Source organism: Mixophyes fleayi, chromosome 7, assembly GCF_038048845.1.
Source record: "Mixophyes fleayi isolate aMixFle1 chromosome 7, aMixFle1.hap1, whole genome shotgun sequence".
Lineage (NCBI taxonomy): Eukaryota > Metazoa > Chordata > Amphibia > Anura > Limnodynastidae > Mixophyes > Mixophyes fleayi.
In genome coordinates this window covers 153,538,644-153,563,016 of record NC_134408.1, presented here as the reverse complement: position 1 = coordinate 153,563,016, position 24,373 = coordinate 153,538,644, and the positions used below count along the sequence as shown (strand labels likewise).

Genomic DNA, 24,373 nt, shown 5'->3' with positions numbered 1-24,373 from the left:
AGTCCTGTAATCTGTGAGGTGCGGCCTCCGTGGCTCGGACTTGTTTTCCCAGCACATCCCACAGATGCTCTATCACATTGAGATCTGGGGATTTTGGAGGCCAATTCAACACCCTGAACTCTCTGTCATGGTCCACAAACCATTCCTGAACAATGTTTCCAGTGTGACAGGGGCATTATCCTGCTGAAAGAGGCCACTGCCATCAGGGAATACCGCTGCTATAAAGGGGTGTACTTGGTCTGCAGCAATGTTTAGGTAGGTGGTACGTGTCAAAGTAACATCCACATGAATGCCAGGACCCAAGGTTTCCCAGCAGTACATTGCCCAGAGCATCACACTGCCTCCGCCGGCTGCCTTCTTCCTATAATGCATCCGACACCATCTCTTCCCCAGGTAAATGATGCACCCGGCCGCCCACATGATGTAAAAGAAATCCCATTGTAGGTGCTTTCAGCGGTGGACAGGGGACACCATGGGCACTCTGACCGGTCTGCAGCTCCGCAGCCCCATACACAGCAAGCTGCGATGCTCTGTGTGTTCTGACACCTCTCTATCATAACCAGCATTAACTTCTTCAGCAGTTTGTGCTACAGTAGCTCTTCTGTGTGATTGGTCCAGACAGGCGCCTTCACTCCCCATGTTCATCAATGAGCCTTGGGCGCCCATGACACTGTCGCTGGTTTAACGGTTGTCCTTCCTTGGACCACTTTTGGTAGGTACTAATCACTATACCGGGAACACCCCACCAGACCTGGCTTTTGGAGATGCTCTGACCCAGCCGTCTACCCATCACAGCCTGGCCCTTGTCAGAGTCACTCAGATCCTTACACTTACACATTTCTCCTGCTTCCAACACATCAACTTCAAGAACTGACTGTTCACTCACTGCCTAATATATCCCCCCCCTTGTCAGGTGCCGATGTAACAATGTAACCAGATAATCAGTGTTATTCCCTCCACATGTCAGCGGTGTTAATGTTGTGGCTGACCGCTATATGCCCTCTGGATGTGATATTCCGCCTTATTACGTATTTTTGTTTAGTCAGCGCAGACTCCTCTGTCTGGTCGGTGAGGACGAGACGGTATCTACCGGTTGGTTAATCAGCTTTTTCGCTCTCACTTTGGTCGGCTTTTGTTGCTGTTGGGATCTGACTCTTATAGGACTGTGCAGGGTCTCAGCTGTCTGTATAAGACCCCAACCCTGTCCTAAGTGTGAGTGAGGGTCTCAGCTGTCTGTATAAGATCCCAACCCTGTCCTACGTGTGAGTGAGGGTCTCAGCTGTCTGTATAAGACCCCAACCCTGTCCTACGTGTGAGTGAGGGTCTCAGCTGTCTGTATAAGATCCCAACCCTGTCCTACGTGTGAGTGAGGGTCTCAGCTGTCTGTATAAGATCCCAACCCTGTCCTAAGTGTGAGTGAGGGTCTCAGCTGTCTGTATAAGACCCCAACCCTGTCCTAAGTGTGAGTGAGGGTCTCAGCTGTCTGTATAAGACCCCAACCCTGTCCTAAGTGTGAGTGAGGGTCTCAGCTGTCTGTATAAGATCCCAACCCTGTCCTAAGTGTGAGTGAGGGTCTCAGCTGTCTGTATAAGATCCCAACCCTGTCCTAAGTGTGAGTGAGGGTCTCAGCTGTCTGTATAAGATCCCAACCCTGTCCTAAGTGTGAGTGAGGGTCTCAGCTGTCTGTATAAGATCCCAACCCTGTCCTACGTGTGAGTGAGGGTCTCAGCTGTCTGTATAAGATCCCAACCCTGTCCTAAGTGTGAGTGAGGGTCTCAGCTGTCTGTAATAGGGGGGTAATACGTTATTACAGAGCTGCCGTGGGTTATCAGGGTGTATTTTAACATCTGGAATGTTTGGTTATTGGGGCGACTGGTCCTTTAACTCTGTGATCTGTGATCTGGTTTTTACGTTGGATGATTCTAGTTCTTTTTATGTCTTGAACTAGATTTTATATTGTTCTGTTTCCTGCGTCCTCTGCGTCACCCGGTATCTCCGGGACGGGCAGAGCGGCCGGTGTCTGATGTAGGAAGGGATCACTTACCTTTGGAGCGTTCGTGTAGCGCTGCCTTATTGCTGTGGATTCGTTGTTTGAATACTCAAAGTGGTTTTTCTGCAACATAAAACAGCAGAATTCTACATTCAGGAACATGAAGAACGTACAACAAAGCTGGATATAATCAGTGTTAGACTGTCAGACGTCCAGGACTTTACCTTCATTACACAATGACATTAATTATAATATATTGTGTGTCTCTCTGCTGAAATCCTAATACTATAAGTGGGAGTATTAAGATGTGATATAAAACCAGTACTGACATAATGCTTCATAGAAGATGGTGTAAAATTGTATATTTGTTCCATCACAGAAACGTCTATGACCCCCCCCCCCGCTGTTATAGACCCCCCCCCCCCACCCCCCGCTGTTATAGACCCCCCCCGCCCCCTGCTGTTATAGACCCCCCCCCCCGCGCTGTTATAGACCCCCCCCCCCGCTGTTATAGACCCCCCCCCCCGCTGTTATAGACCCCCCGCCCCCCGCTGTTATAGACCCCCCGCCCCCCGCTGTTATAGACCCCCCCCCGCTGTTATAGACCCCCCCCCCGCTGTTATAGACCCCCCCCCCGCCGTTATAGACCCCCCCCCCGCTGTTATAGACCCCCCCCCCCGCTGTTATAGACCCCCCCCCCCGCTGTTATAGACCCCCCCCCCATAGTGAAAGGAGACGTTACCGACCGGCAACCTGCTGGCGCTGTCCAAATACACGATCACCATCGCCGTAGACAAACCGCTCCGCGCCTAAAGGAGATAGAGAGACAGTGAGCGCTCAGTCCATGTAACGTGCTGTACTGTATGTGTTGTATGTTACTGTATGTGTTGTATGTTACTGTATGTGTGTGTGTTGTATGTTACTGTATGTGTTGTATGTTACTGTATGTGTGTGTGTTGTATGTTACTGTATGTGTTGTATGTTACTGTATGTGTGTGTGTTGTATGTTACTGTATGTGTTGTATGTTACTGTATGTGTTGTATGTTACTGTATGTTGTATGTGTGTTACTGTATGTGTGTGTGTTGTATGTTACTGTATGTGTTGTATGTTATGGTAAGTTGTATGTTAATGTATGTTACTGTATGTTAATGTATGTTACTGTATGTGGTGTATGTTACTGTATGTGGTGTATGTTACTGTATGTGTTGTATGCTACTGCACATGTTGTATGTTACTGTATGTGTTGTATGTTACTCTATGTTCTTTGTTACTGTATATGTTGTATGTTACTATATCTGTATGTGTTTTATGTTATTGTATGTTGTATGTCACTGTATACACACGTAGGAGCAGCTACACTAAACAATTGCCAGTGAGCCATATATCCAACTGTGTGACCCCATCCCGGGGACCAGAGCCCACAGCACCGTACAGAGCTTTAGAATCCCACTAACGTGGACTATGGGGCGATATCGGGAGTTACGAGAAGCATTTCCTAATGGTCCCTTAGTTACTTGTCCCAGCAGCAATCTGCTATTCTATCAATTTATGTAACAACTGCTTCAGTCATCTGCAGAACGTAACAATCGCTTCATTCATCCGCAGAACGTAACAATCGCTTCATTCATCCGCAGAACGTAACAATCGCTTCATTTATCCGCAGAACGTAACAATCACTTCATTCATCCGCAGAACGTAACAATCGCTTCATTCATCCGCAGAACGTAACAATCGATTCATTCATCCGCAGAGCATAACAATCGCTTCATTCATCTGAAGAGCGTAACAATCGCTTCATTCATCCGCAGAGCGTAATAATCGCTTCATTCATCCGCAGCGCGTAACAATCGCTTCATTCATCCGCATAGCGTAATAATCGCTTCATTCATCCGCAGAGAGTAACAATCGCTTCATTCATCCGCATAGCGTAATAATCACTTCATTCATCCGCAGAGAGTAACAATCGCTTAATTCATCCGCAGAGCGTAATAATCGCTTCATTCATCCGCAGAGAGTAACAATTGCTTCATTCATCCGCAGAGCGTAACAATCGCTTCATTCATTTACACCGATATTATAACAGCAGATGTTAAGGATTTTGAGCACTAGAAATTAATGTAAAATCTGCGGCCACGAATCAGTGAATCCGGGAGATGCTGGAAGTCTGATCCAGACACCGCTAGATGGAACCGCAGAGCAGAACTTACCCCTCTTAACTGTTCATGTGCCGCAAGGAGCGAGTGCCACTCAAGTTTCAGATGAACGGATCCACTGACCACATCGCAGAGCGGGAACCACTGTACGGACGGAAGAAACAGCTGGTGAGGGGCGGAAATAACGTTACATCATCCGATAAATCATAGTGATGTTATTGTATCTCCCACAGGTACAACAGTGTTATACAGTATATAATATGACCACACCGGGTTACCCGGAAATGTGCAGACACAGAGTCCGGACCCTGACACAGTGGATGTCTGGATATAAGGAAGACGTCTGGATATAAGGAAGACGCCTGGATATAAGGAAGACGCCTGGATATAAGGAAGATATCTGAATATAAGGAAGATGTCTGGATATAAGGAAGATGTCTGAATATAATTAAGATGTCTGGATATAAGGAAGATGTCTGGATATAAGGAAGATGTCTGGATATAAGGAAGATGTCTGGATATAGTTCCGACCAGTTCATAGAAGATATATAACTGGGAGGCGGCATTTGTTATATATGAATGTTGTGATAATTCAGTGCTCAGCTCTCATTGGTCAATTATAGAACAGAATATAATATAAACACATTAGTACAGTGATGTTATTACCTCGTCTATAATCCGATCCTTCATGACGCTCTCCAGATTGATGACCAGACTGCAGGACACAAAACAGACACAAAGCAAATCCCAAATTTGGAGCGAGTCCTGATACAAGTACACTACAGTCTACTACTACTGCGCAGTAAGACAAGTGTTTTTTATTGCAGCATAAGAGACAGACCCACCAAGTAGACACTAAACTATATATCTGCATTTACAATGGGGATCTGTGGCTGAGCGGTCACATGGTAAAGGCTGGCGGTGGTCACTATATAACGGGGCACATACAGAATACATGCAGCCCGTGTGTTTCACATGTATCTAGGGAATGACCCAGAGACTTTGCGTGTAGCTGACTCACCTGCCCAGAAAGTCATCTTTGTCGGGGTCTTCATCGTACACATCAATCTCCAGGTCCTGCCCGGGGATCTCATGTACCACAAACTGGTGTAAAGAGACAGAGCGCAGGCGTTATACACCTATATACTGCACAGACTCATGGGTATAACATGTAGATTACAGACAGACATCCTGTGTATACTGTATACGGTAAGGACATATATGATTTATGTAGAATAATGCTATATATCATGTCTCCATGTATGTAGTGTAAAGTACAGCATTATACACAATATATCTGCATGTTCTCATGTCCAGCACACGGTGCACATATTACTCTCACCTCGTACATCTCGTTCCAGACAGGGTTGAGGTTCTCCTTTATTGTTCTGCTCTTGAAGCTTTGGGTTCCCACCCGCAGGACTCCGTAAGGATCAGACTTCCCCTTTATGATGCCCTTCAGATAAGTGTCTTTAGGGATCAGGTTCTCAGCTTCATAAAGATAAACTCTTAACACCCCCTGAAACCGAGAGAGAGATGAACATGTTCCTCCGAACCTCAAATCTTGTAAATCATTTCCATTTACTGATGGACACAATATATAATCAATGGGCCTGAGTCATTAAGGAACGTGTCTGTTTTTTGTGCGTATCGTACGTAATTCCCTTCTGCATATGCCCAGAACGAGGGCAACAAAAGCAAGTCCGCTCCATATGCCAACGCAAATGACAGTTACGACGGTCTACGATTTTGGGGATTTTCCACATACGTATTGTTCACATCCTGCAGTGTCTGGTCTAGTACAGCAGAGTGACCCTACACCCATAGTCATCACCATACGTATAGTGAGATCCGTTCCTTGCTGACTCCGGGAGTATGTGGAGCCGATTTACGTGCCGTTGAGAACAACTGCACGATGCGCTCAGTATGACGCCTTAATGATTCAGGCCCAATGTGTCTAACTACTGTAAAAAACAACGGGACTCCCCTAACTGAGAATACCCACATCCTTGTATACAGCATTACTGTGAAGCCACGTGAAGATAACACTATGGGCAAGTGAACAATCTGTGACCTGGATCTAAAATGTTCTGGTCATTACTCATCTCTTACCCCTGGTCCCACCTATATCCCACCACTCATCTCTTACCGCTGGTCCCACCTATATCTCACCACACATCTCTTACCGCTGGTCCCACCTATATCCCACCACTCATCTCTTACCGCTGGTCCCACCTATATCCCACCACACATCTCTTACCGCTGGTCCCACCCATATCTCACCACACATCTCTTACCCCTGGTCCCACCTATATCCCACCACTCATCTCTTACCGCTGGTCCCACCTATATCCCACCACACATCTCTTACCGCTGGTCCCACCTATATCTCACCACACATCTCTTACCCCTGGTCCCACCTATATCCCACCACTCATCTCTTACCGCTGGTCCCACCCATATCTCACCACACATCTCTTACCGCTGGTCCCACCTATATCTCACCACACATCTCTTACCGCTGGTCCCACCCATATCTCACCATATCTCTACTACTCCAACCTCCATTACTACCTCACCCCACATAATCTTCCCCCACGTAGTGTCCCGAGGTTTCTCCCGCTACCTCCTCCCTGATGACCATTAACACTTACATGCGGCACGGGGAAGCGGAGCTCCGCAGCGTTCACCTGGCCGCTCAGAGGGAACGTGAATCTGTTGGGCAGCACCAAATATGATGCAATGATGTCGACTATCATACTGTCCGACATGTCGCTGTGACAGATAAACAAGAAGATATTTACTAAGAGCTGTAAATAACACTGAATACAATGACTTGGTACCAAATACTGAAAGAAATAATACACCGGTGAGATGACGATAATGAGGAACCTTCATATATTATAGTATCGGGTACAGAGCTCAGTACTTGGGCCTTGTTTACAGGTAGAATTAGAGCTGGACCTGGTAACCTGTGACTCGCCCCATCATGCCCTGCCAGCACCCCAGTTTGGGCAGTCTATGGTTGGTCTATGGTTGATGCTGGGGGGTAGCTTGAGATACGTTTACCTAATAATAAGTCAGTTAGCACTAGAACTGGCCGTTATATTAGGACCAGCGGTAGGGTCAGGACTGTGAGAGTGTCAGGACATTACGTCCAAGCTCTGAGCACGAGCAGAAATCAGGGCATTAGGTGGAAGATCTCCCAACATGACGGTAATGACGTTCCTGCAGCTTTATGGGCGATACGTGACTACATTATGCTGATGTTCTACATGTACAATATTTTCTGTCCGTGTCTGTTACCGTCTCTTCCTAGATCAGTACATAACTTAATAATAGCTGATGATCATCTCTCTAATAGACACACAGTACAGGTGGCATAGGTCACACAACATGTTACATATCAGATTACACATATGTAGTTAGGAAGGGAGACTGCCACCCATCTGATTGGCAGTTTCTGGGTTTCCTCCTCGGTGCGGTTACCTGCAGGATCGTATTTAACCCTTAGTGAGGACACGTGAGTATTAATCTTGGAACAAGGCAGGTATTGCGGAAGGATCAGCTAGAGCAGAGTGGGCACCGTGCCAGTCACACACAGCAGACGAGCTGGGCACACTGCATTCCTCAGTAAACATGTTTGTCAGAGTAAAGCGCCCGGTCCAAGAGACACTTTATATCTCAGTAACGCCGGATAATCTGCTGTACAAACTTACATCCTACTAAATGGGTGTTTGAGTTTATTTTGGCAGCTTCTAATTATTATCACAAATATCCAGAAAAATAATGTGCAGGACAAACGGTGTTAACACGTAACCTGAAGACTGACCAGAAAAGCTGACATGTAACTGGTGACACTTTATTTCACAAATGCCCATATAATGCCCTATGCAGTGTGATACCCATATAATGCCCTATGCAGTGTGATACCCATATAATGCCCTATACAGTGTGATACCCATATAATGCCTCATAAAGTGTGATACCCATATAATGCCTCATAAAGTGTGATACCTATATAATGCCCTATACAGTGTGATACCCATATAATTCCCTATACAGTGTGATACCCATATAATTCCCTATACAGGTGTCTTACCCATATAATGCCCTATACAGTGTGATACCCATATAATTCCCTATACAGTGTGATACCCATATAATGCCCTATACAGTGTGATACCCATATAATTCCCTATACAGTGTGATACCCATATAATGCCCTATACAGTGTGATACCCATATAATGCCCTATACAGTGTAATACCCATATAATGCCCTATACAGGTTTCTTACCCATATAATGCCTCATAAAGTGTGATACCCATATAATGCCTCATAAAGTGTGATACCCATATAATGCCCTATACAGTGTGATACCCATATAATTTCCTATACAGTGTGATACCCATATAATTCCCTATACAGTGTGATACCCATATAATGCCCTATACAGGTGTCTTACCCATATAATGCCTCATAAAGTGTGATACCCATATAATGCCTCATAAAGTGTGATACCTATATAATGCCCTATACAGTGTGATACCCATATAATTCCCTATACAGTGTGATACCCATATAATTCCCTATACAGGTGTCTTACCCATATAATGCCCTATACAGTGTGATACCCATATAATTCCCTATACAGTGTGATACCCATATAATGCCCTATACAGTGTGATACCCATATAATTCCCTATACAGTGTGATACCCATATAATGCCCTATACAGTGTGATACCCATATAATGCCCTATACAGTGTAATACCCATATAATGCCCTATACAGGTTTCTTACCCATATAATGCCTCATAAAGTGTGATACCCATATAATGCCTCATAAAGTGTGATACCCATATAATGCCCTATACAGTGTGATACCCATATAATTTCCTATACAGTGTGATACCCATATAATTCCCTATACAGTGTGATACCCATATAATGCCCTATACAGGTGTCTTACCCATATAATGCCCTATACAGTGTGATACCCATATAATGCCCTATACAGTGTGATACCCATATAATGCCCTATGCAGTGTGATACCCATATAATGCCCTATGCAGTGTGATACCCATATAATGCCCTATACAGGTGACTTACCCATATAATGCCCTATACAGTGTGATACCAATATAATGCCCTATACAGGTGTCTTACCCATATAATGCCCTATACATGTGATACCCATATAATGTCCTATACAGTGTGATACCCATATAATGCCCTATACAGTGTGATACCCATATAATGCCCTATACAGGTATCTTACCCATATAATGCCCTATACAGTGTGATACCCATATAATGCCCTATACAGGTGTCTTACCCATATAATGCCCTATACATGTGATACCCATATAATGTCCTATACAGTGTGATACCCATATAATGCCCTATACAGTGTGATACCCATATAATGCCCTATACAGGTTTCTTACCCATATAATGCCTCATAAAGTGTGATACCTATATAATGCCCTATACAGTGTGATACCCATATAATTCCCTATACAGTGTGATACCCATATAATGCCCTATACAGGTGTCTTACCCATATAATGCCCTATACAGTGTGATACCCATATAATTCCCTATACAGTGTGATACCCATATAATGCCCTATACAGTGTGATACCCATATAATGCCCTATACAGTGTGATACCCATATAATTCCCTATACAGTGTGATACCCATATAATGCCCTATACAGTGTGATACCCATATAATGCCCTATACAGTGTGATACCCATTATACAGACATTATGGCTGAGGGCTAACGCTGCTCTTCAGTTCTGTTCATGTCTTAATAACATTATTAATATAGAAAATAACAGATAAATGTATTTTTACACAATGTCTTAAAAATCCTATTTGAATGATTCTATCACTTTAAATGTAACTGAATGAACCTGTTTCATTCCTTGGCTGAGGGTGTAAATCTCGCCCTGATGCCGTGTAGTCTGGGCTCTCATCCCAGTTATACGATGTGAGTCACCCGGACTGTTCTCAGCTCATGACATCAAGGAACATTCAGTCTCGTAACGTCACAACTCTCTGAGAGGACCCCTAGATACCCCCATCCTGGGCATTGTGTCAGAAGCTCCTCTGAGAGACCCCCAGATACCCCCATCCTGGGCACTGTGTCAGAGGCTCCTCTGAGAGACCCCCAGATACCCCATCCTGGGCACTGTGTCAGAGGCTCCTCTGAGAGACCCCCAGATACCCCCATCCTGGGCATTGTGTCAGAGGCTCCTCTGAGAGACCCCTAGATACCCCCATCCTGGGCACTGTGTCAGAGGCTCCTCTGAGAGACCCCCAGATACCCCATCCTGGGCACTGTGTCAGAGGCTCCTCTGAGAGACCCCCAGATACCCCATCCTGGGCATTGTGTCAGAGGCTCCTCTGAGAGACCCCCAGATACCCTCATCCTGGGCATTGTGTCGGAGGCTCCTCTGAGAGACCCCCAGATACCCAATCCTGGGCATTGTGTCGGAGGCTCCTCTGAGAGACCCCCAGATACCCCCATCCTGGGCACTGTGTCAGAGACTACCCTCAGAGACACCCAGATACCCCCATCCTGGGCATTGTGTCAGAGACTACCCTCAGAGACCCCCATCCTGGGCATTGTGTCGGAGGCTCCTCTGAGAGACCCCCAGATACCCCCATCCTGGGCATTGTGTCAGAGGCTCCTCTGAGAGACCCCTAGATACCCCCATCCTGGGCATTGTGTCAGAGGCTCCTCTGAGAGACCCCCAGATACCCCCATCCTGGGCACTGTGTCAGAGGCTCCTCTGAGAGACCCCTAGATACCCCCATCCTGGGCATTGTGTCGGAGGCTCCTTTGAGAGACCCCCAGATACCCTCATCATGGGCATTGTGTCAGAGGCTCCTCTGAGAGATCCCCAGATACCCCCATCCTGGGCATTGTGTCCGAGGCTCCTCTGAGAGACCCCCAGATACCCCCATCCTGGGCATTGTGTCGGAGGCTCCTCTGAGAGACCCCCAGATACCCCCATCCTGGCAACTGTGTCAGAGACTACCCTCAGAGACCCCCAGATACCCCCATCCTGGGCATTGTGTCGGAGGCTCCTCTGAGAGACCCCCAGATACCCCATCCTGGGCATTGTGTCGGAGGCTCCTCTGAGAGACCCCTAGATACCCCCATCCTGGGCATTGTGTCAGAAGCTCCTCTGAGAGACCCCCAGATACCCCATCCTGGGCATTGTGTCGGAGGCTCCTTTGAGAGACCCCCAGATACCCCATCCTGGGCACTGTGTCGGAGGCTCCTCTGAGAGACCCCCAGATACCCCCATCCTGGCAACTGTGTCAGAGACTACCCTCAGAGACCCCCATCCTGGGCACTGTGTCAGAGACCCCCAGATACCCCCATCCTGGGCACTGTGTCAGAGACCCCCAGATACCCCCATCCTGGGCACTGTGTCATAGACCCTCAGAGACCCCCATCCTGGGCACTCTGAGATACCCCCAGATACCCTCATACTGTGTCAGAGACTCCTCTGAATGGATATAACATACTGGCAGATTATACATATGAAGTAATTACTCCCTGACTGAGCTGTGTCCCTCTTTCCCCTGTGACAGGAAATGCTGGCACTCCCTGTGGGGATCTGATGTTCAACAACCTAATGTAACTCTCCTGGGAGACGAATTCCCAGCATTCTAGAAATTCAGGTTATGTGGCCGCAGGCAGGTTGGTACAAAAGACTCAGTGATGAGCAGTTGTGTCATCTTATATTACTGTCTGTGTACAGACCCGGGAACCCTACGTCTATGTACTTAGGTGTAGCCGCTCTTCCCAGACTTCTGTCCGACATTCGCACATTATTGTGTCTTGTCAGATGCCAGATACAGAAGTGGAGGAAAATACACTGATCAGCCCCAACATTAGATCCACCTGCCTAATATTGTGTATTCCCCTCCCTTGTGCCACCAAAACAGCTCTGACCAGTCGAGGCCTCCACAAGACCTCTGAAGGTGTCCTGTGGTATCTGTCACCAAGACGTTAGCGGCAGATCCTGTAAGTCCTGTAAGTTGTGAGGTGGGGCCTCCTTGGCTCGGACTTGATTTTCCAGCAGATCCCACAGATGATCGGACTGAGATCTGGGGAATTTGGAGGCCAAGTCAACACCCTGATCTCTTTGTCATGTTCCTCAAACCATTCCTGATCAATGTCTGCAGTGTGGCAGGGCACAAACTGCGATGCTCTGTGTGTTCTGACACCTCTCTATCATACCCAGCATTAACTTCTTCAGCAGTCTGCGCTACAGAAGCTCCTCTGTGGGATTGGACCCGACGGGCGTCTTCACTCCCCACACACATGACACCGTTGCCGGTTCCATGGTTGTCCTTCCTTGGACCACTTTTGGTAGGTACTAACCGCTGCATACCGGGAACACCACAAGACCTGGCGTTTTGGAGATGCTCTGACCGGGTGGGAACACTGATAAATCTGACAATAGTTACCCCAACATGATAACTCCGAAGGGCTCCTTTCCAACGAGGATCGATGACGACTGCTGTGGGAAGCGACTGCAACCAATCCCGATGAATGAAGAATCCGGTGCGACTTGATGACGTCACTCACATCCGCGGCGCTGTTATCGCTGCTGTTAAGGGGGGTAATGTAGGTATGCGGCCAGGTAGAAGTACATACGTTCATTTTTCCTGCTTCCAACACATCAACTTCAAGAACTGACTTTTCAACCGTTGCCTAATATATCCCCCCCCCCCCCCTTGTCAGGTGCCATTGTAACCAGATAATCAGTGTTATTCCCTTCACTTGTCAGTGGTTTTAATGTTGTGGCTGATCAAGACACAAGACACAAAAATACTGACATAAAAGACAGAACTTATTGTAAAATACATTATAATTATATAATAAATAGTTATAATACCACTGAATTCAATAGTAATAATACAAATGAGGTTTATTATGAATTGCAGTATAATAAGAATGAGAGTAGTATTAATACTCCTTGGGTTATAGGTTAGTATTGATAGTGGTACGAGCAGTAACGTTATGTAGTACGATTTATAGTAAAAATTGAACACGGCAGATATAACAGTAGATTATATATAGTGTAAGAATTACCTGACTCCTGGGATTTCCAGTATATTAGTTATTCCCGTCCAGTTTATTTCCAGGTGCTACGGGGAAAACAATATCAGTAAAACGTGTAGAGCGATTAAATTATAACAACAATGAAAAGCAATATGCAGACTGAATTTCCCACACGTCTTACTATCATAGTATTTACTATTTAACTTTTCTAATTGTTAAATATATTAGGAGCAGGACAGGTGGGTGTACACAGGGCACACGCTAATTCAGGTCCTGCACCACCATCGTGCAGGACCCTGCTCAAACGTGAGCTTAATACCCCTCTCTTGAACTTGAAGAACGCAGCAGAGAGCCCCGTAATACCACAACTGACATCGGACTGAGTCTCCTCCCGGAACTCTGGAGCAACATATTCAGACTTGCTCAGTGATCCGTTCCTCAAGCAGGATCGGGCGGGGGGCTCGACAAGAGGGGCGGAAGTACTCAGATGGGAACTGATGCATGATCCGTTACCCTCTGTGTAAATGTGGAGGAGGCGTGTGAGTGCGGGCGATGGTGGATCTTATAAGGGGTTAATGGATCATGATGATGAGAGGGGGTTAATGATAGAGGATAAGGGTTTAATAGTGGAGGTTTAATAATGGAGGAAAAAAGGTGGAACAGAGGGGGCTACGCAAAGCTCCATCCTACATACTCCTCTGCCGGCCACTGCATGGACTGAGCCTTAGTCCTTCATCCTGCACAATCCGCTGGCGGGTGGGTCCCCAACATGTGACTGGCGAACAAAGTGGGAGTGTAGACTAGATTGTAGCACTGAAGACTGATCTAATGGGGTGTAGATGTGAGAAGGTGATGAGGTTATAATGATGGGTGAGGTGATTCTTTGGGTCTACTGTAAGAGGGAAGTACGCGGTAATGATGGGCCATAAACCTGGAGATGTTCCATGTACAATGTGGGTGAAGAATCATCAGTGCAGGATATAACCAGCCGTGGCTGTAAGTGTTAGATATCCGTCAGCACATATCACATTCATAAATGCCACGTAGGTGCTATCGGAACGGGCAGTGTGGCGATCTCTGTTACCCCAAAAGGTCATCATGGGTGGTAAGTTCACCCTTTGTCAGGATGAAAGACAACAGCTGAGCAGCTTAATATCTCCAGATCTACAATATCTCCGAACAAGAAATATCAGTAAATCCTGTCTCTCTTCCGGCCGACAGAACCACAAAGGCTGACAATTTATTATCACTGTGGACACTTTGTAGCCATATACCTGAAACTCCGTCTTACCGGCTTTTGGATGAAGAACATCGTCACAGCTCCAACAAAAGGCACATCGGACAAGAGAGGAGCCAGGATCACCCGCAAAGTCCCGTGGACCTGGCCAGACACAGAGGACAGTAACATTCGTGGGGTGAGATGATGACACAGAAAAAGGGAACAAAAGGTCCAGTAACTGGAAACCTTTATATGTCTTATAACTGGGATCTCTTATTAGGCGAAATGCGTTGGGACCTATTCTGTAATAAAAGTTAGAACCCCGTTATACCCGATATATAATCAGTAACTGGGTATATTTAATTATACACCAATATACACTGGAGAATCCAGCAGGACACAGAAATATCTCATAGGAAACTGTTTTATTTACTAATATACTTTGACATTGTCAGATGAGCTTATCCCAATATAGATATATTGTGCACAAAATTCTCCTTTATGTATATGCTGACACGTAAGGATTTATATATTGAGCGCCTGATAACATTTTTCTTTTGTTTTCACTTACAGTCATGGACAAAAGTCTTGAGAGTGACACAAGTATTAGTTATCACACAGTTTGCTGCTTCAGCGGTTTAGGCCTTTCTGTCAGATGTTGCTATGTTATACTGATGTAACATTACAAGCATTTCATACGTGTCAGAGGCTTTTATTAACAATTACATTAAGTTAATGCAAAGAGCCAATATTTGCAGTGTTGACCCTTCTTTTGAAGACCTCTGCAATTCGCCCTGGCAGCTGTCAATCAACTTCTGGGCCACATACTGACTGATGGCCGCCCATTCTTGCCTAATCAATGTGTGGAGTTTGTCAGAATTTGTGGGCTTTTGTTTGTCCTTCCGCCTCTTGAGGATTAACCACAAGTTCTCAATGGGATTAAGATCTGGGGAGTTTCTTGGCCATGGACCCAAAATTTGCATGTTTTGATCCCCGAGCCACTTAGTTATCACTTTTGCCTTATGGCAAGGTGCTCCATCATGCTGGAAAAGGCATTGTTCATCACCAAACTGTTCTTGGATGGTTGGGAGAAGTTCCTCTTAGAGGATGTCTTGATACCATTCTTTATTCATGGCTGTGTTCTGAGGCAAAATTGTAAGTGAGCCCACTCCCTTGGCTGAGAAGCACCTCACACATGAATGGTCTCAGGATGCTTTACTGTTGGGATGACACAGGACTGATGGTAGTCCTCACCTTTCCTTCTCCGGACAAGCGTTTTTCCAGATGCCCCAAACAATCTGAAAGGGGATTCATCAGAGAAAATGACTTTACTCCAGTCCTCAGCAGTCCAATCCCTGTACCTTTAGCACAATATTGGTCTGTCCCTGATGTTTATCCTGGAGAGAAGTGGCTTCTTTGCTGGCCTTCTTCACACCAGACCATCATCCAAAAGTCTTCGCCTCGCTGTGCGTGCAGATGCACTCACACCTTTTGCTGCCATTCCTGAGCAAGCTCTGCACTGGTGGTGCCCCGATCCCGCAGCTGAATCAACTTTAAGAGACAGTCCTGGTGCTTGCTTTACGTTCTTGGGCACCCTGAAGACTTCATCACAACTATTGAACCTCTCTCGTTAAAGATCTTGATGATCTGGATAAATGGTAGATTTAGGTGCAATCTTACTAGCAGCAATATCCTTGCCTGTGAAGCCCTTTTTGTGCAAAGCAATGATGACTGCATGTGTTTCCTTGCAGGTAACAATGGTTAACAGAGGAAGAACAATGATTTCAAGCACCACCCTCCTTTTAAAGCTTCCAGTCTGTTATTCTAACTCAATCAGCATGGCAGAGTGATCCCCAGCCTTGTCCTCATCAACACTCTCACCTATTTTAACGAGAGAATCACTGACCTGATGTCAGCTGGTCCTTTTTTTTTCATTGTCATGGCAAAGAGGGACTTAGAAATTAATTTCAATTCATCTGATCACTCTTCATGACATTCTGGAGTACATGTAAACTGCTATAATAAAAACTGAAGCAGCAGACTGTGAAAAATAATATTTGTGTCATACTCAAAACTTTTGGCCATGACTGTACACATTGGTCTCAGTTGTCTTTGGCTGTCGCCTCGAATGATTTTATCCACTATAAACATTTAATTTATAGACGCGCCTTCTTCCCTTTCACCTATTTACTGATAGTCACCAGCATTTATAGCACTACTGTAACAGACGATCTGAATGATATATAAAGGTAAATATATTAATAAATATATTTCTGAGTTTACATTTGAGGTCCTCACCTGCACCCCCTTTACTCCGGCCTTACACAGCTTCTTCACCTCCACGTTGATCTCACAGTCCCCTACGTAGCTATAGAGAGACCACGGATAGAGAACTGGTCATTAGAGGAACAACCTGCATCTGTCTCATGTTGTACATTCATGAATATATAGAGTTATTATACTGATCATGTATTCACAGCAGTATCAGGATAGGTGACCCAGCAATAAGTGATTGTTTTGTTGTTGAACTACAATTCCCAGCATGATCTGTCAGCTAGTGGCAGCTAATAGTTCAACAGCAGCTGAAGTTCCAGAGACATCTCTAATGCTGTTTTTACAGAGTAAACGTGGAGGTATTTAGGGGAGACTGTGCGTTGTGTGGGGGTGTAAGGGAGACTTCTGGTGGGTTCAGTATATTTACACTGTAATATAATAAGGATAACACTGAATGAGAAGAGAGCACGCGGATTATACTGCAGGACACAGGCTTTTATCTCTCTTACTCCGCTCCAGCAGATAATTTTTCACAGACACTGTGTTCCTCGTTATTTGCATCTCTGACTGTACATCCTCTTATAATAACCAGGAACAGGCAACCCCTGGCTCTCAGTTGTTGTGGAAAGTTGAGCTTTGAAGGACATGCTGGAACTTGTAGTTCTACAAGTTGGTTGACATACACTTAGTGAGGAAAGCCGCTCTTATTTGGATTATTGTGTTCTGGCCGAGGTAACCAGATACATATTGTACCACACATAATGTCCTACACATCTGCAGAGTAAATAATTCATGGCTCCCGGGATACGGCTGTCAGGCTGAATACACCATGAGTCCCTCATACCTGCTGGGATGTTCTGTGTAACCCCCGGGGGGCGATCACAAACAACAGACACCAGTCTAACCTGTTATTATGTTCATCTGTTGCTGTGCTGCGAGTATAACGTCACCTGACCCTTCCAGGAGAGGAAAACACTAATTCTGTACCAGGAGCACTGACTCTTCACGTTCTCCAGCACAGGGAATGTATTAGACAGAAGGTATGTTATCCCTCTGTGCGGCTATAACCAGGGGCTGCCTGCACGCTGCCATACTTATGGCTGTATCCCTAATGACATCATACTCCTCCTCAGTAGTTAGTTATATTTGTGTACTCTCTCCCAGGAACTACTCCCACCCACTTCCCTACTGAGCTGAGCGGAGACTTGATGACGCTCTGCAGCGAATGCCATCATCAAGGTTTCTGGTAACGATTTGGCAAAGACGATTGGTAAAACGTCTTTATAATTACAATTTTGGCTTCATTCGTGGATAACGCTTACAGGTACAACTATTAGAATCTATGGACCAAGAAAGTGTAACTCTGGGTGGATTGGGAGACAGTAATAATTCACCAATCCTGCTGCCCCCAGGGACTTTATGGAGAACATCCAGTTGGTGCTTCTGCCCCATAAAGTCCTCTACTCCCCACTGCACCACATCATGACTACGGTATTCCCTGATGGCCTCATCCAGCAGGATAATGCGCCCTCCACACTGCAATCATTGTTAAGGAGTGGTCTGAGGAACATGAGAAAGAGATCAAGGTGTTGACTTGGCCTCAAATTCCCCAGATCTCAGTCTGATCATCTGTGGGATCTGCTGGACAATCAAGTCCAAGCCATGGAGGCCCCACCTCCCAACTAACAGGACTTATAGGATCTGCTGCTAACGTCTTGGTGACAGGTACCACAGGACACCTTCAGAGGTCTTGTGGAGTCCATGTCTCGATGGGTCAGAGCTGTTTTGGTGGCACGAGGGAGAGCTGCACAATATTAGGCAGGAGGTTCTAATATTATGGTTGATCGGTGAATGTTATGAAGTGAGATATTGGAGGAGTATGGTAGACGTAAGTGACTGGAATATGATAGTGTTACAATGAAGGCAGTTGGAGAAGTGGCGGTTATGACGTATCACCATATACACCCCAACTTCCACCACTGTAGATGTAACACTCATTATTATACTAAACCAATCATTTCTATGACTTTATTATAACTTTAGGATAAGCTTGGACTAGAGCCAGGTACTTACCAGAGCTGTAGGTCCAGGATCACCTCTCTCTTGTCCACCTTCTTGGTATAAGCTTTTACCCCGTTGATCCTGGGGGCCTGAAAATTATTATTATTATTATTAATTTTTATTTATAGGCGCCACAAAGTATCCGTAGCGCCGTACAAGGACAAACAATGGCACAGTACAAGGTGAAACAGCACAGTACAAGTAACAGTAATCACTATAACTCTGGGGGCTCAGGCACAGCAAGAAAGAGAGGGAGGGAGGGGAAAAGTGAGTATAGGCAGGTAACTATGGCCCAAGAGGGGGGGCACGGATGACAGGTTGAGAGTCACTGAGGGGAGCGGAGAGAAGCGAGAGGAGACAGAGGGCAGAGGGACTGAGAGGAGGTGAGCTGAGTAGCTGGAGAGCAGGAGGTAGGAGAGCCCTGCTCAAAGGAGCGAACAATCTAAAGGGAGGGGAAGACAGACAGACACATGGGTGAGACGGAGAGACGGGTGAAACGGAGGCGAGGAAGGGGAAGAAGGGAAGAAGGGATGAGAAAGAGAGGTAGCCGACCGGTGGGAGTTTAGGCATGAGAATGGAAGGCTTTACGGAAAAGGTGGGTTTTTAATGTTCGTTTGAAAGAGGACAGATTAGGGGAAGTTCTGATGGAGCGGGGGAGCTTGTTCCAATGGAGGGGAGCGGCGCGGGAGAAGTCTTGGATACGTGCGTGAGAGGAGGTAATCAGAGGGGAAGAGAGGCGACGATCGTTGGACGATCGCAGTGAGCGGAAGGGAGTGTGAATAGAGATAAGGTTAGAGATGTAGGGAGCAGTGGAGTTGGCGAGGGCCTTGTAAGTCAGAGTGAGGAGCTTGAAAAGGATTCTGTAGGGGAAGGGGAGCCAGTGAAGGGCTCGGTAGAGTGGGGATACAGAGGTGGAACGGCGAGAGAGGAAAATAAGCCTAGCAGCGGCGTTAAGTACAGATCTAAGGGGAGCGAGATGAGAGAGGGGGAGGCCGATAAGGAGAAGGTTGCAGTAGTCCAAGCGGAAGATAATCAGAGAGTGGACGAGAGATTTGGCACATATATTATGCTGTATTAGAAAATAGATGTCCATCATCATCAATAGATCTTACAGACCTTTTTGCTCATCCACATTTATCACAAAAGATCTTCTACACCTCTTAACTCTAGTCTTGTTCTCCATAACTAATAGATGGTACAAATGCAAATTTAATTTAAGATAAAAGATGAAAGAAGATGTTACCTTCTCTCCAAAGTGGACCTTGGTGAAAGTAAAGGCACTGAGGTGACCATTCGATTGTCTGACCAGTGGCTCAATCTTCTCTTGGAACAGTTTTTCCATGTACAACCCAATGTATGGCCACATCTGCTGCACAACCTTAAGAAAAAGATATAACCGGTCACTGGTGTCCTCACAGTCTGGTCATAGAGAGATAACTGATGTAATGCAGAGAAAGCTATACAGTAACAGAGCAAAACAGTTACAATGCTATATAGTAACAGATCTGTAAGTAACAGAGCAATTTGTCACTAAACAGTAAGAGCTATCTAGTAACAGAGTAATATAGTAACATAGTGATACAGTAACAGAGTAATATAGTAACATAGTGATACAGTAACAGAGTAATATAGTAACATAGTGATACAGTAACAGAGTAATATAGTAACATAGTGATACAGTAATAAAGTGAAACAGTAATCGAATAATTTCGGCTAAACATGTCCCTGATTGGTTCTAGAACAACCCAGGTGCCTCATCTTCCTTACTAAGAATAGTTTTTATTTCCTTTTCTATTTGCTTAGAGTTTTGGTGTATATGTACTAAGGTTATATTTATTTATATGTAACAATATAGTTTTATTGCTGGAATTCTGTTAATGATTTCTAGTGTCTGAGAATTGCAGGTTACACTTGAATCACATATTAGAACAAATGGGTTTTGAAGATTCCCCTCGAGGTTACATCTTATATAGTTTTACATCTTGGAAATATAGACAATAAATCAGATATAAGGTTTGAACTCAAGTATATAGAGCAGGGGGTATATTTACTAAGCTGCGGGTTTGAAAAAGTGGAGATGTTGCCTATTGCTTCTAGCTGTCATTTTGTAGAATGTACTAAATAATGAGAACTGAAATCTGATTGGTTGTTATAGGCAACATCTCCACTTTTTTAAACCCGCATTTTGATACATTTACCCCCAGATGTCAGGATGAATGTTAGATGTTTTGTGTTAATGACCATGTTACCTTGTTGATCCATTCTACCCGTTCTACGTCCGGAAAATTCACCTGTGAAGACAAAGGAGAAAGACCCTCATTTCTCATGTTCTGATTATGACTAAACACAATGTTATTATTATGGTTTATATTACATTACAGTGAGGAAATGCAGCATAATACAGAGACAAAAACGACCAACCGGCAAAATACAAACCTAGAAAAGACATAAACAGGACATTCAAGCAGCAAACATACAAGAAAACCAGGGACATTAACACAACGCTGCACATAACATATCATAGGCACGGTATAGAACAAGCAGCGTTGTACAGAACATGCAAGATGCAGGAGGAGGGCCTTGCTCACAAGAGCTTACAATCTAATGGGAGGGGCGTCATGGAGTAAGAATGTGGCCAGAGGTCGGTATATTTTAAGGGGTGTTTAAAACGTTGTAGGTGGGTGGAGCGATTGATTGGATGAGGGGGTGTACTCCATAGATGAGGAGCACGGGAGGAGTGTTGGAGGCGGGAGTGGGGTGTGGTTATCAGAGGAGATTGAGGGGCTGGAGTATGGAAGGGGGAGGGGAGTAAGATGAGGTCAGGTGGGGGGGGGGCTGGGGGCTTTGTAGGTGAGGAGCAGGAATTGGATTCTGGATGACACAGAGCCAGTGTAGAGATCAGCGGAGCAGTGTAAGTGGTCAGTCACATCATGGCGTTCAGCATGGACTGAAGGGAGAGACGGGTGAGAAGGAGGTCAACGTTGAGGGGGAAGTGGTCATCCATGAGGACGTAGCAGAGAAACCGGGCACACAAGAAGGGGAGAGGTTCGTAGATCTGTCTGTCATCCTCATAGAGGTGGTTATGGAGATTGAAGGTGTTGGTTATTTCACCAGTGGAGGAGGTGAATAGTGAGCAGAGGGCCGAGGATGGAGCCTTCTAGGTCTCCAACGGGTGGAGGGAGAGGAGCGGAGGTAGAAATGGAGAAGGATCGGTTGCTGATGTAGGAACCAGGTGAGAACGATGCCATGAAGGGCAGTGGAGCGACGGCTTTGTAGATGGAGAAGGTGATCAGCGATGATGCGGCAGAGAGGTATCAGATCCTCTGTTACTCCCACTACAGGTAACACAACTCCTCTGAGTCTGCACCGTTTATGTGTATTACAGACACACAGGGCCTGACTCAAACTGGAACTAAAAAAGAACGCGGAGCTGGAGGGTGGTTCTGGCCAGATTTAAATCCAAGTATATCTCCAAAACACGTTTCCATTTCAATCTGGCTGCACGTTACCCGCAGTATGACTGTACAGCAGGAGCACACAGACACTCACATCTACATACTGTACATACAATACATGTTAAGCAGGCACACATATGTGTAGACAATACAAAGACGATGCCGTGTCAGTCATCAGTATCAGTCGGCCCTTAGACCTGACCTGGAGCTGGTGCAAGTGATACAGCTGAAACGAGCGCATTTAAGGGAAACCCAGGACTTGAATCGGCTGCAGCTGCATCAGAACGCGTTCAGCTATCACTCACTGTACCCGGCCTAGATCCATCCACCCCTCCCACCAACGTAGGGAGCAGTAAGTGTCATTTGTGTTCATTGGCGTAAGGTTCCTTTCTGAGCATGAGCTGAGATATTTCACAGCCATGAATAAAGAATGGAACCAAAACATCCTCCAAGAGAAACTTCTCCCAACCATCCAAGAACAGTTTGGTGATGAACAATGCCTTTTCCAGCATCATGGACACCTTGTCATAAGGCAAAAGTGATAACTATGTGGCTCAGGGATCAAAACATCAAAATCTTGGGTCCATGGTCAGGAAACTCCCCAGATCTTAACCCCATTGAGAACTTGTAGTCAATCCTCAAGAGGCGGTGGACAAACAGAAACCCACAAATTCTGACAAACTCCAAGCATTGATTAGACAAGAATGGGCGGCCATCAGTCAGTATGGGGCACAGAAGTTGATTGACAGCTGCCAGGGCGAATTGCAGAGGTCTTCAAAAAGAAGGGTCAACACTGCAAATATTGACTCTTTGCATAAACTTAATGTAATTGTCAAGAAAAGCCTTTGACACTTATGAAATGCTGTAATGTTACATCAGTATAACATAGACACATCTGACAAAAAGGCCTAAAAACACTGAAGCAGCAAACTGTGAAAACCAATACTTGTGTCATTCTCAAGACTTTTGGCCATGACTGTACAGTATTTGTCTCTGGATATAAATCTATTCTTATTCAGACGACATGCCGAGTATCGAGGTCCAAAGTGTCCCGGTTTTCCCACGGCAGTCACAGAACTCTCATCTCACTTTCTTCTCCACAACTGTAATTTCCTGGTGACCCCAATCACAGGGGGAATCGCTGCTGTAACTTCACCTTATATAAAGAAGTATAGGTGTAATATAGGGCTGAGCAAACTTCTGGCCACAGAAAATGATGGGAATTCTGTTCTGATCCTGAACTACTGAACGTTCATATAATATAAGTTATCTTTTATTTATCAGCTTTACAGATACCTTTATTACATAATTACATCATTCTCATTACAGATAAAGCTGTTTCATATATTTGCTTATGAAATAATTTAAGGACAGTACCGAGTGGACAATTTGCTGTTTTTGGCTCATAGCTCCTAAACTTTATATATAATATTTCACTCCTTCTGCAAACACCAGGAAACATCCTGTACAACTTACAGAAACACACTCAGGCTCCCTGTCTGAGCTTGTCACTGATCTCTAGTCTTCAGACAGACTCAGTGTGACTCTGCTCCTCCATAGTGTGATATCACAGCTCAGTATATAGGATATAACCATGCTGCAGTATATAATGACACAGACACAAGGAGGATACAAGGTATAATGGTGTTTTGTATAATCAGTGATCTCATCCGCTGTACCCTGGTTATTACCAGATGTAACCGTCGCTTACAGCACAGCAGCATTCTCTGTCATACAATGTTACTCAGCTGCTGGTATCACACGAGCTGTTTTCACCAAGCAGGAAAACTGCCAGGGAGAAACTATCCTCAATAAGGATCTGTGGCACGACATGGTGATAGCTGTCCGAGCGTTAAATCTGCATAAAGCCCATTTATCTCAGTAGGGAACGTTGAGTTTTTCTGGAGGACAGACAGAGGAGAAACCTCTCGTGTGACATCAGCCTGAAAGAAGTGAAACCTATTTACTGGTTTTGACTCCGTACAATACACTGTAGTATTATTCCTCCTGTCTGGAACTGATTCAGTGACCGAGTCACTATCTCCATGACACTTCTGTTTAATGAGGGAGGGCGTGGGGGGCATCTGTGGGACTCGCTCTGCAGGTTTGGTAGGTCTGCT

The 24,373-nt window shown here is 45.4% G+C and overlaps 1 protein-coding gene across 1 annotated transcript in view; it reads right to left on the bottom strand.

Annotated features, from left to right (window-relative positions):
• ESYT3 (extended synaptotagmin 3) overlaps positions 1-24,373 on the bottom strand; it is a gene marked incomplete at its 3' end in the record, with an annotated part of 47,293 nt that overhangs the window by 5,995 nt on the left and 16,925 nt on the right. The window contains exons 2-14 of the mRNA XM_075181409.1: positions 21,048-21,089; positions 20,042-20,176; positions 18,811-18,887; positions 16,762-16,831; positions 14,536-14,625; positions 13,275-13,330; positions 6,800-6,920; positions 5,488-5,664; positions 5,167-5,249; positions 4,812-4,860; positions 4,200-4,289; positions 2,737-2,799; positions 2,045-2,113 (exon numbers count right to left, since the gene is read on the bottom strand). Of these exons, the coding sequence (XP_075037510.1) occupies positions 2,045-2,113; positions 2,737-2,799; positions 4,200-4,289; positions 4,812-4,860; positions 5,167-5,249; positions 5,488-5,664; positions 6,800-6,920; positions 13,275-13,330; positions 14,536-14,625; positions 16,762-16,831; positions 18,811-18,887; positions 20,042-20,176; positions 21,048-21,089 (1,122 nt within the window). The remainder of the gene's footprint in view (positions 1-2,044; positions 2,114-2,736; positions 2,800-4,199; positions 4,290-4,811; positions 4,861-5,166; positions 5,250-5,487; positions 5,665-6,799; positions 6,921-13,274; positions 13,331-14,535; positions 14,626-16,761; positions 16,832-18,810; positions 18,888-20,041; positions 20,177-21,047; positions 21,090-24,373) is intronic.